Source organism: Diceros bicornis, chromosome 7 (genome assembly GCF_020826845.1).
Source record: "Diceros bicornis minor isolate mBicDic1 chromosome 7, mDicBic1.mat.cur, whole genome shotgun sequence".
Lineage (NCBI taxonomy): Eukaryota > Metazoa > Chordata > Mammalia > Perissodactyla > Rhinocerotidae > Diceros > Diceros bicornis.
This window is the reverse complement of record NC_080746.1, coordinates 75,295,372-75,308,453: the sequence shown is the minus strand read 5'-3', so window position 1 is coordinate 75,308,453 and position 13,082 is coordinate 75,295,372. Positions and strand designations below refer to the sequence as shown.

The window sequence follows — 13,082 nt, the reverse complement described above, 5'->3', positions numbered from 1 at the left end:
CACAAGAGTGAACAAAGAGACAGAAATCCCTGTCCGCACAGAGCTTACATTCTGGTCAGAGGAGACCATCACCAAACAATTCATACAGTAAATGAGAAGGTGAAGACTCTAAGGAGAGAGAGAAGGCTACGAAGGAGGACAGGGAGTGCGAGGTGGGGCAGGAGGAGCAACTGTGATTTTAAAACAGGTGGTTAGGAAGGCCTCAGTGGATAGACGATGTTTGAGCAAAAACTTGAAAGAGGTAAGGGAATGAAGCATGTTTTTACAAGGGAACAGCATTCTAGGCAGAGGGAACAGCAAGTGGAAAGCCTGGAGAGGAGAGCAGACCTGGCTGTGCAGGAGGAACAGCAAGGAGGCCAGTGGGGCTGGAGCATGGTGGGGGGCAGAGGAGCAGGAGGTGAGCTAACAGGGAGGGCAAAGCGGGAGGGCCTGGTGGGGCCGCTGTGAGGACTTGGACTGGGGAGCCAGTACAAATGTGTGTGAAAGATGTGACACTGGTAGAACGTGAGGCCTCCCGTCTGCCTAGCCCTCCCCAGAAAGGAACTCCAGTCCCCTCCCTGCAGCTCCCCCTTTTCTGATCACTCCCACCCAATCTGACCAGCAACCTCACGCCCAGAGTTCCCATCCCATCTCTCTCAAACCAGTCCCACCAACCCCACCCCCCGTCCTCCTTCCCCCCGCCTCACCGGCTTGCAGGTGTACACCACAGGGGTCCAGTGGGGAGCCAGAGACCAGCGGGGAGCAGGCAGACAGTGTTTTCCAAGAATTACCAAAGAGCTGTGGGGTGCTCTCTGGCACACCCACCGGGGACCTGCAGCCATAGCACAGCCACCTTCACACACCTGCCCGTGTGGAGCCAGGTGAACATACAGCACACACCCAGGTGCTCATGTATACACACACAGAGCCCAAAAATGAACACATACCTCAGAGGCACACACGTACATGTAACACCCAAACATGTAACACATATAGGCCTGTATACACCACTTGCACACACCCTCAACATACACACACAGAGCACAAATATATGCCAGACGTGCAGACAACCAAGGAGGTCTACACAGTCACCTTCAAACACATATAATTACAGATGTGCACATATGCACACACATCACATTTAATAGGCCTCAAAGGGGCACAAAATGGGCTTGGGGCCACACGCTGCCCCACCTTCCCCACCCACCCCCAGCTCTTCACGTCAGAAAGAGAGAAACAGGGACACCATGAACCTAACTTCACTGGGTTAAGACGTCCTCCTCCCTTCTCCACAGGCAGTCCCTGAACACTCTTTTGCCCTCCCTTTCTCAACAGGTAGGAAGTAGTCACAGAGGGGCGGTAAAGGCAGGAAAGGGGAGAAGCATGTTTCTGAGACATCGCCAGTCTCCAAGAGTCACCAAACCCAGGCGTAGATGGTGGAATGGTGAGATCACAGCATCCACAGGGGGTGGGTTCTGCCTGGCACCCACCACGCCCACATTACTGCTCCAGAGCAGTGAGAGCAGTCAGTTACACAGGGCACCATTTCCCCCCAGAGGTCACATTTAGGAGGGTGGCAAGCAGCCCATAAACTAAACCAAGGTCTGCCCCCACCATTCTGGCCAGCTGCCCTGACACCAGCCCCACCAGGCAAGACAGAGTAGAATGCTACATTTTCAAATGTACATGCACTGAAAAGCTCTCAGCGTTTTCTCATTCTTGTCTTTCTGAACAAATCTGAATTCTCATTTCTGGCTGAAGAAAGCCTCTTGTGTTTCCTTCTGCATCATCTAATTTTTGTAACTTGAAGGACTGGCCAGAACCTGCGGCCTTCAAGATCAACCCTTTGTTCTCCTTTCTGGAAGGTCAGACTCCTGTCCCCTCCCAAGTTCCTAAACTGTGTCCATGCCCAGGTAGCCATTCTCTCAACCCTCTGTCAGTCCATGGGGAACAGCCTTCCCCTGAATATCCGGAGGGTCACAGGGTGCAAAACTCAGGCACCAGGCAGGAAAGCTACATGGGTTGGCCTGGCCCAGTGGGACAGAAAGCAGGATTTGGGGCATCATTGCTCATTGGCGGCTTACACTCATCCAAAGGTGTTCACAGTCGATTAAAACAAGCAGCACCATGAGCCAGACCAGACCCAGCTTGAGGCCCCCAGTTTAAGACCCCACTCTCAAGGTGTGGTCCACAGACCTCATATACTAGAACCCCAGTGGTGCTTATTAAAAATTAGACTCTTGGGGCCCAGCCTAAATCAGATTCTTGAGGGGTAGGACCCAGGAATCAGCATTTTAACAAGCTCCCCAGCTGTCTTCTGCACAGAGAAGACTGTGAACAATGCCTTAAAGAAACATACTTAAACTTAAAAGTAGAGGAATAAATAATCAATGGTGCATGTCGGGCACAGCAAGAGCCCATGGGAGTTTGGGAATGATCCTTTTAGGCAGTGCCTCTGGATACTCGACCCTAAGGTGCCCACCTCCCCCCTCCTTGCCGTTCTGGGGCAGGGGCACGTACAGGAAGTCGTCCTGCGTGTTGCCGTTGAAGGTGCCACAGAGGCCCACGGTGTCCTCCACCCACCGCTGGTCCACCTGCAGGTAGAGCCGCAGTCCTTCCCGGTCGTAGAGCACCCGCACACCTACGTTGGTCCTCACCCGCAGGAACACTGAGGACAGCCTCCGGATCTCAAAGGCGTCTGGGCACAGAACCGGGACAGGGGGTGGAGGAAGTTCGGCCAATAGGCACCCCACCCGCCGATTCCGCCTGCGTGCCCCCCTCCTACCTCCATACCCACCCAGACCCATCTTCACACACGGTGAAGCCCTGCCAGGGGGTCGGTTTGGGGATCCATGAGGAAATCCTGTTCAATGATGATATCAGGACCCAGGGATAATGAAATGAATGTATAATGAAATGAATATATAATGAGTATAAATGAAATCAGAACCCAGGCAGCCCCGGCTGAGATTTTTTTTTTTTTTTAGCATCAGGTGCCAATTAAAGCTTTGCTTCCCTAAGGAACTATGTTTCTTTCTCCAGCAAAGGAGAATTCTGCAACTGGCATTCTTTTCACAACGGCCATCAAGAAGCTCACAATATGATTTACATTCAATTGTAGCAATTTTAAATTTTAGATTCAATTGTAGCGAATTTTACACCTTTTGCAATTGTAGCGAATTTTACACCTTTTGCGGCTTGCATTCCTTTGGCCTCTATATACCCCTTGCATCCCCCTTCCTCTCAATCTTGAGCCCATGTTCTTTTTTTTCTTTTTATTTTTCTCTGGTGCTATTTTATTTCTTAATGGTTTTGCCATTTTTGTTAGATGTGCTTCCTACAATCTACCACAAATCCCTTGTGGAATCAGACAGAATAATAAGTAATTAATAAATAGTGAGAGTAGGGATGGAAAACAGCTCCATTCATATCCTAACGTTAGGAGACGCCATCATACTGCTATGAAGCCTATTGTCATGTGGGGGTGGGGACAAAGACCATTTTACAAGTCCGGAGGCCATGTTCCTAGGACCAAGGTGCCCGCTGGCCTGATTCACCTAGTACTGCAATGTGAGCTCTTGCCGATGTGGCTGTTCCTCTGGCTAGAGGAACCTGGAGGAAGAGGCCTGGGCAGCCAGCTCCCAGCTAGCTGTCATCCACCAAAGCCTTACCGTCTGTGTAGGGTGGGGTGACCTTGTACTGGTCAAACAGAAGGACATCCCCTGCTTGGGTCAGGGTCACCTGCCTCCGAGGGTCCTGATGCAGAATCACTGACACTGACTGGACACAAACTCCATCCTGGTTCTGGAGAGAGAGAGAGGAAGGCCAATAGGGCGGAGTTAGTCTGTCTGTCCTGCTGGTCCCGACAGAGCCCTCCAGGAACAGGGAGTCTAGTGCCGTTTGAGGCCAGGGGCAGGCTCCTCACAGTGACAGAACCCCGAAGGACATTAGGGGTCCTCTAACCAAATGCCCTTGTCTGAGGAATGGGAAGGCAGAGGCTCAGACCGGAGAAGTTTAGTGGCAGAGCTGGCATAATGCAAATAAAAATGAGAGTCAAGTCTCAGGCTGTCTATGATGCAGAGCAGAGATGGACCCTGGATGGCAGGGGCTAGCCTCGGAAACACTGGCCTCCCCACTTGACTGCAATCCAGGACTTTAATTTCATCCATTTATGGGTGTTTATACAGCTCTTTCCATGTGTTGCATCCTGCAGAGTATCACGCTCCACTCAGAGGCAGGCAGGAAATGAGCTAATATTCTCTGGGCCTCAGGTTCTCATCTCTGAAATGGGTGGTACACAGTGGGCCCATTGAAACCTCCCTTCCACAGGAAGACATCCATACAATCATACAGTGATGACATGACAGATATATAGTCCCTGCCCTATGTAGAACATGTATTGGAGAATATGGAGAATATGTATTCATGTGGGACACAGACATTAAATAAGTAATTTCAAAGTTGGTTATTTAATTATTATTGTGATCAGCACTGCAAACAGGTATAAGGTGCTAGGAAAGCATATAGCGAAGGAGCCAGACTTAGTCTACAGAGGTAGGAAAGACCATCCTAGGGAAAGATAATAATAATGTCAAAATAATCATAACAATTATAAAACTCAATAATACTACAATTTATAATAATAACAGCTAACTCTAGTAGAGTTACTATGTTCAGGCACTGTTCTAATCTTTTTATATATACTTACTCACTTAATCCTCACAGCAATTCTATTCAATAAGTACTACTAACAACCCCATTGTGCAGATCAGAGGCATGGGGAAAAAGGGACATTTGAGCTGAGATCTGAAGGGTGCATAGAAGCTGGCTGGGCCAAGGGAGAAGGGGAGAAGGGAGACATCCAGGCAGAGGGACAAGCTTGTACAAAAATTTCTGACACGGGAAGGCACTGAATGCATTCAAGGACATCAAAGAAGACCAGAGGGGCCAGAGCCCACTGGGCAAAGTGGTTTAAGATAAAGTTCAAGAGGTAGTTAGGGGGCAGCTTAGGCAGAGCTTTGTAATATTTTTGGACTTTATCCTAAGTCCAAAGACAGCTAGAGAAAATGTAACAGGAATGGGATACAATCAGGCAGTGAAATGAAATGACCAGGGCTTGAAACTTTTCAGAAAGACATTGTGCAACAAGCTACGACCTTCCTCCCAAGTTCCTGCCCAAGGGGACAGAAAATCCCTGAAACAGCTCAAAATCATTTTGTCTAAAACACCATCTTCTTTGTCAAGCTCACTCATCCTCTGGTCCCCTCTGGACATGTCACTGGTGCAGGAAGAAAGCCTGCACCCTTCAGTCCAAGTCTTGGGTTCAAGTTCCGATGTCACTGAAAGCTATGAGACCCTAAAGAACTCACTTAACTTTTCCAAACCTCAGTTCTCTCCTCTACAAAACAGAGATATAACAATACTTGGTTGGTCCCATCTGGTTTGATGCAGATAAGAATATGAGCATGAAATACTTTAGAGGTTGCATTTGTCAAAGCCCACAGAACTTCACAGCATAAAGAATGAACCCTAATGTATGTAATTTTAAAAAAATCTTGTAGGATGTCAGGGGATCCCAGTGTGGAATGTAGACTGTGACAAAAGAATCTAACTGTATTACAAATATATGAAACAACCTCACTGAAAGGGGTGCAGGGAAAGGTGTTCACCTAAGCAACTTTGGAAATAAGTGGAGTTAAACTGTGCATAACCACTGTACTCTAGTTGATAAAGTTATTTCCCATGGAGATATGGGTTAATAATTCTGATACTCCTATACACATATACTGGAATTGAACAATTAGATAAATGGATGGCAGAGGGTGGAAGCCAGACTTCTCACTGTTTGAATGAGTGTTTATAGAGAAGCAAGGAGAGGAGGCTAGAATGACCCACGTGGTAATGGATTAGAGATGGAACATGAACTCGTGTTTAACACATACAGATACAGAGGGATACTCATAGAAATATTTATGTGTATATACATTGGTTATATAAGGATATACATGGTTTACACATATATTTCCTTTGCCAGTTGAGAGGGCCTAAAGAAGTGATACCCAGGTAGCAATGAGGACAACTAGTGCTCCAGATCTTGGTTTCTAATTCTATTCTCCAATAAAAGGAACCAAGAGAGCCTGGTGATATTTTTGCAGAAATGGCTGATTCTAGGAATGGGACAGGAAATACGCAAGATGAGCCTGGTGCATCTTGTAGGGCCACAAAGTGAAAAAGTACACACACACACACACATGATGGGGGTATGTCAGAGGGACACAGGAGCCAATTAAAGACTGCCCAATGGCCAAGCTGGAACAATTCGAGTAACAAAATAAATAAAGAAGTATTGGATTATTACTCAAGTATAAAATAAATATCCATAAGTCCGTGCTGATATAAATAAATGACTGAAAAAATACATGAGGGAGAAAAGACAAATCTATGCAGAAAAATTTCAAACAATTTATGTAGATTCTCTGCCTTCGAGGAGAAGGAGCATAACTCCCCACTCTTTAAGTGTGGGCTGAAGATAGTGACTACCTTTCAAAGAGAATAGTCTGGAAGGGGGAAAAAGGAGTAATTTTACAGTGGAGAAACCTGACAAACACCACCTCAGCCAGATGACCAAGGTCAACATCAACATCAACAGTAGTAAACTGTGTTGCTTGTATGTACCCTTGATAAGATACAATGAAAATGTCACTTTACCTCTGATAGTCCTCCCAAAAAACCATAACCCTACTCTAACTATGAGGAAAACATCATACACATTCCAACAGAGGGGCATTCTACAAAATACCTGACCAGTACTCTTTAAAACTTTTAAGGTCATCGTAAATAAAGTCTGAGGAACTGTAACAGCCAAGAAGAGCCTAAGGAGACACGATGACCCAATGTAATGTGGAGTCCTGGCAGAGAAAAATGACCTTAGGTTAAAAAACTAAGAAAATCTGAATAAAGTATGGACTTTAGTCAATGATAATGTATCAATATTGGTTTACTATTTGAAACAAATGTACCATACTCATGTATGATGTTAATAACAGGGGCAACTGGGTGTGGGGTATACGGGAACTCTATGTACTACCTTTGCATTTTTCTGTAAAATCTAAAGCTGTTCTAAAAAATAAAGGCTACTTAAGAAAACTTTGAAGGCTGTAAACACTACACTGATTCTGGGGTGGGTGTCTTAAGAGGCTGTGACAGGCATTCCGGACAACATCCAACCTTGGGTCCGGCTCAGCTCCGCCCCCTGCTGGCTGTGGGTGTCAGGAACGCCCTAAGCTCTGTGGACCTGTCTCGTCATATCTAAAATGGGGAGAATAATGACGACTACTATGTGAAGGTATTTTGAACCTTAAACTAGATGTTGTATGCAAAAGCGATTAGTCAAAGTTCAAAGCACTGTGAAATATTTTATCATCATCATCCTCTCTGTTAATGTCCCCACCCACCCCATTCTGTTCACCCAGGATTAAAGGCACAGCTTGATCTTTGTCTCTTCCTCTTGTCTCCTACACACTCCCCATTTTCCCAGCAACAGTCCTTCTTCATCTGCCTTAATGCATTCTAGAACATTCCAACCTCACTGCTTTTCTCATATGATCTAATCCTCCTGGATTGCCCTTCCTCCCTATCCTCAAACACACATATCTTATTTCTATGTATCTTTTTAGGCCTACTTTTTAGGTCATTCAGCTCAAATGCTACCTCTGCCATGAGGCTTTCCCTGAGCCCTTCTTCTGACCTGTAGGAATATTTCTTCCACCACAGATCTCCCCACTTACGGCACTGATCATGTTGTATCCCATACTGAAGCAACCGACCTGAGGACATGACTGACCTCCCCTATCAGGCTGTGAGCTCCTGGAGGCTAGGACCGGGGTCTGATTCATCTGCATAACCCTCACCGTGCCCCCCACAGGGCTGGCACAAAGCCGTCCGTCCATCGGTTCATCAGCGTGGATGAAGTCACAAGGAGGAGACCTGGCTCACGGTAAGAAGAATGTGCTATCGAGAGGCGCTGTCCAGCAGTGTGCAGGTTGCCTTAGGCCGAGGCTGGGCGGCTGCCATCAGGAACAGAGCAGGCTGAGTAAGGGACCCCCGAGGTCCCACAGCCCTCAGGCATTCTAAGACTGAGAACACCGTGAGTGGGAAGGAGCCTAGCAGGGCTGTCTGTCTGCTTTGCCTTTTCTTTTGCCACCCTCAGGATGTGATGGGAGTGACCCGACTTTGAGGCCACGTATCCTCCTGACTCAGAGAGCAGCCAAGGGCAGGGCCAGGCCATTCTCTGGCAGAGAGGGGGGAGGGGGTCATTCAGGCCTAAAGAGGAAGAAAGCCCAGCCCCCCATCTCGTCCATGCTCAGCCCGGGTCCCCAGGGCCAGGGAGGGGCACCTCCAGGTGATGTCAGCTCCCACTGAGGGACCTCAGCACTGGCAGCTGGAGAAGGCCAGTAGGGAGGTGGGATGGGGGATGGCGGCTCTGGCTATGGGGGTGAAACCCTGCTCTGTTGTGCAGGGAGGAGCTTGAGTGCAGCCCAGACCAGGGCTCATGAGGCAGCTCAGCATGGTCAGCTCAGAGACAATGCAGTCACCATTGAGAGACAAACAAACCCACATCTACACCAGACTCGCAAGGTGGTCATTTTCTCAGTTATGTTGACAAGTGGCTGACACAGCTCAGGGGTCACCTCCTCCAGGAAGCCTTTCCTGATCCACTCCTTCCTCCCACCTGACACCCGGGGAAAATAACAAGGAAAAGTTCCTCTATGGAGATCCACCAGTACTCTCCACATTGTCACAGCTCCTATAACATACTGGGTTATGGGGTCATTTTTCTGCCTCACCCACTAAACTATAAGGCCGAGGAGGGCATAGCCAGGGCTAATTCATCTCCAAGACCCAACACACCTTCTGGCACAAATAGATGTTCAGTGTTTGCTGAATGAATGAATACAGAGATGTTGAAGGCACAGTCCAAGGAAGCAGAGAAGATTAAGTTGAATTAGACCTATTTTAGAGATTTTTTTAAACACTGAGGCCCAGGAAAGGGAAGTGACTCTCAGCAGATGTTCTAGGGCCAGAACCTGGTCTTCTGCCCCCTGGCTCTGCCCAGAAAGAATAGACAGAGAGGTGAGTGGGCTGTGGAAAGACCTGGGGCCCCGCCCTAAGTCCCCTAGCCTCTCTAGGGGCAGAGGGCACGGGGAGCTGGCTAGATTGGGACTGGGGTCCCCAGTCCTTACCAGGCCACATGGGGCGTTCTGCAGTGTCACCGTGAAGGTGCCTGAGGAGCGGCTCTTGGCCAGGATGTACTGACACGTGGCAGGGAAGGTGTACCGGCGGCCGTCAAAGGTCGTGAAGTGGATGTCGCCGGTCACTGAACACTCAGCTGAGGGGCAGAGAAAGGCAGCTGACCCATGGGAGCTGCCCCCGGGGACTGCCTCCACCCTGCGGGCTCCGAGCACGAGGAGCAGACAGCACCCTGTCCTCAGGAATCAGGACAGTGTTGGGAGCCCTGCTTCCCTTTGGGACTCCTGGTCACTGGGGAGACGCAGCCCTGCCCCCACAGGCCTGTCGGAAGGGAGACGCGGCCCTGCGCTGGCATCTCCCTCTGACAGGAGACCAGGTTCTGAGCTTGGAGGCCAGTCTTGCTCCAAGCCCCCTAAGCTCAGGAAGACCCTTAGAAATACAAGATCCCATGAAAAACCCTCCCTGACAGGGGGTGGAGCAATCCCTTAATCAGGCCACGTGGCTCTGAGGAAACAAAGTGGGGCAGGCCAAGCCAAGGGAACTGAGTGACCACTCCCTGTCCCCCCAGCAGGCCTGGCCCCGCAGAACACTCCTGCCATGAGGGGCCGTGAGACTAGAGGAAGTGGGGGAGTGTAGGTGGGGGCCAGACGTACCTGGGCAGAGAGATGTGCTGCACACCCACTTGCCTGCAGTGCAGGTGCTGAAACACAGAGACCGAGGGGGCAGGGGCTCGCCCTCCAGGCCTGGAATGGACGCTGGAGGACCACAGGGGCCACAGAGCTCCTGCCCTGCCCTCAGTCTTCCCATCTCTAAATGCGTGGTGGAGATTCCCCTCCGGATTGGATCTAGTGAGATCTCCTGCGACTCAGAGATGCTGAGTGAGTGTCCCCATGTTGTCAGGGCTCCCAGACCCCAGATGGGCAGCCCTGGTGGAAAGCCCTGGAACTCACTGCCTCTCCCCACCCCCAGCAGTGGACACGGACCAGGCATTGCAGTCTTCTTTCACCACAGAGCCAGTCGGGTACAGGGTCCCGTGGAACTCACAGGGACACTCAGCTGGTGCCACGCAGCCCCCGTCCTCAAAGATCAGCCCTAGGGTGACAGCAAAGGCCCACTTAACACACCCCTGCTCCTGTTCACAAACCTTTCACGGCTTCCCAGGGCCTGTGATAAAGCTCTTTCCCCCTCATCCGAGCTCTTTCACCACTGAGCCCACTCTCAAACTTTCTCTTGTATAAACCCTTGGCTCAGGCCAGATCTGAATCCCCTCTGAGCAAGTAATCTCACCTCCAGACCTCTGCTCAGAGAACCACCCACCTCAAACAACCCGCATACTGACTGGCTTCTCCCCGCCACCTCTCAAAAGCCTGTCACTGCATCAAGAACCAGCTTAGCTACCACCTCCTCCAGGAAGCATCCCCTGACAATCCCCCTCCCCCACTGAATTCCTACATCTCTTCTTGTCTGGGCCCCTGAGCTGGTCCTCACCACACTGTGTCTTACACCGGGGTCTTGTGTGTAAGTGTCTTATCACTGCCACCAGATTCTGATCCCTAAAGTCAATGACTACATCTTTATATTTTTCATCCCAGCTCCCCTCCTAACCAAGTGAGCCACACGCTACAGATGGGCTGCAAATTTATACACCATGAAAAACAGTCTGAATGTAAACAAATGCATGTATGATAAATGAGTGAATGAATGACTTGTCCTCATCTACACACCTTAAAAAGCTCAGTCCTGATGAAATTAAATACCTCATGAACCTCTCAAGAGACACAGTTCCACCCCCACCCTCACCTCCCTTAAGCCATTCATTCATTTATTCCCTTATTAGTCGTTTGCTCCTCCCTTCATTCATTCCACAAACAGGCATCCTCTGAGCCCTCGCTGCACGCGCATCTGTGCCAGGCCGGGAAGATGCCGCCAGGGACCCCCCACCCCTGGCGTACCGTCGGGGCAGTAGCAGCCGTCCACACAGGCGATCTCGCTGTCCACACAGGACGCCCGGGGCTGGCAGGAGGCGGGGCAGCAGGCAATGCACTCGTTGTAGATAAAGGCCTTCTCCTTGCAGTGCACGGCTGGGGAGGAAGGGAGCAGCACGGCCTGTCAGCTCCTGACTGGCCCCAGCTCTGCCAGGACCAACGTAGCCCCTTCCCCAGGCCCTGGGGTTGGGGTGGGAGGGCTTTGATTTTTCTGACCCTCTAGTTCCAGTGGGAACCCTGGGTGACCAGGAAATTGGCGAGAGCCCGGGAGGCTCTGAGAACGGCCCCCATCTCACTCTGGGGCCCTAGGCCACGCCCTCCCGCTCTGAGCCTCTGTTTTCCCATCTGTCACACGAGGACAGGACCTCAGGGCTTAAAGCTCTGACAACCGTGGTTCTGAGCAGGACAGGATGTTGAGCTGAGGCCTGAGAATACCACCCACGGCCCAGGACAGAGCTTGTCTGCACCCGTCGCTGCCCACCACACAGGGCTGCACCTACCGCACTGCCAGAGCTGGGTCCTCCAGCCCTGCAGGGGCCGCCCCGCCTGGGCACACGCCCGGGCGTACTCTGCCAGCGCCCGGCACCAGGTGGCTTCATCGCCTACTGACCTGTGCAGGGAGACCGAGGGTCACGCTGGAGCAAGGCCCAATCTGCCACCAGGCCTCCAGCACCCTCCAGAGACTGCCAGGGCTCAGGGCACCCCTCCTCCCCACACAGCTGGGAAAGGGGACCAGGGAAGGCATCGAGGTACACAGAACCGTAACTGGAGGTAAGAAACCTGGGTTCTAGTCCCAGCATGGCCACTGACTTGTGTGACCCTGAGGGGGTCAGGCCCCATTTCTGGACCTCGGTGAACAGGGAAGCCCTGTCCCACCCATGCAGAAAAGAACTTTAGAGCTTCGGGAAGCACATCCACCTGCCTGGGACTATCAGGCTCAGTGGCCCACGTGCTGAGCCCCCACCCCAATACTGGGAGAGGTCTCCCCACAACCCAATGCCAACCCCCTCCGGCTGCCCACTCACTGGCAGAGATCGCTGGTACAGCTGGCCGTGAAGGGCAGAGGGCTGACGTAGGTGTGACAGGCATCAAAGGGCGGCCGCAGCAGCGCCTCACACTGGTCGTACACCCCCTGGGGCAAGGGCCAGGAGCCAGAGCCGGGGGCTGGCAGGGCCATGCTCAGCTCTCTGACTTCGCCAGCCCCACATGGAACCCCAACTTGGGCCCGAGGGAGAGAAAGAGGAGAGTGGAGAGGACAGGGAAGGGGCCATGGGCACAGACAACCCTGCATCCCTGCAGCCAGGGGAAACCAACCTAAGCCAGGCACTCAGGTGGGGGCTCAGGAGCCGGGGTGGGGGCTCTCCCCAGGATCCAGACCTGCATGGTTCCCGGGCTCTGCTGCAGGCACGGTGGGCGAGGCGGGGAGGAGGTTGTGGGCCCTGGAGGCTGGTTGGGGGCCTGCGCCTCCCAGCTGTGCACAAACTCAGCCACATCGTCCGTCAGCTTCCCTGTCAGGGAGAACCAGCATGACCACGGGTGGAGGGGCGGGGTGGGGGGCACAGAAGGCTCCGGGGAGGGCAGGCAGAGCCACAGAGATGCCAAGAGGTGGGAAAGGAGTTGAAGAATCTGGCCTCCTGAGCTCCCATCCCAATCTGCATTTCCCAATGGAGCCACTCTCCTGAAAAAGCTGATTGGTGATAAAAGTCAAGAATGCTCAGAACCTGCAGTAGCTCCCTACTGCTCCAGACCCAGGGAAGGCAACACCCTGCAATCAGAGAACTAGTATGTGAGCCTGGACGAGTTCCTGCACTGTTCTGAGCCTCAGTTTCCCCATATGAGAAATGGGGCCAATAATCCTCCCATGAAATT

The 13,082-nt window shown here is 51.4% G+C and overlaps 1 protein-coding gene across 1 annotated transcript in view; it reads right to left on the bottom strand.

Annotated features, from left to right (window-relative positions):
• Nucleotides 1-13,082, bottom strand: part of OTOG (otogelin) — a 93,175-nt gene that overhangs the window by 69,608 nt on the left and 10,485 nt on the right. The window contains exons 9-18 of the mRNA XM_058546078.1: nt 12,591-12,721; nt 12,239-12,345; nt 11,714-11,823; nt 11,181-11,309; nt 10,212-10,320; nt 9,882-9,928; nt 9,222-9,367; nt 3,651-3,783; nt 2,500-2,677; nt 687-811 (exon numbers count right to left, since the gene is read on the bottom strand). Of these exons, the coding sequence (XP_058402061.1) occupies nt 687-811; nt 2,500-2,677; nt 3,651-3,783; nt 9,222-9,367; nt 9,882-9,928; nt 10,212-10,320; nt 11,181-11,309; nt 11,714-11,823; nt 12,239-12,345; nt 12,591-12,721 (1,215 nt within the window). The remainder of the gene's footprint in view (nt 1-686; nt 812-2,499; nt 2,678-3,650; nt 3,784-9,221; nt 9,368-9,881; nt 9,929-10,211; nt 10,321-11,180; nt 11,310-11,713; nt 11,824-12,238; nt 12,346-12,590; nt 12,722-13,082) is intronic.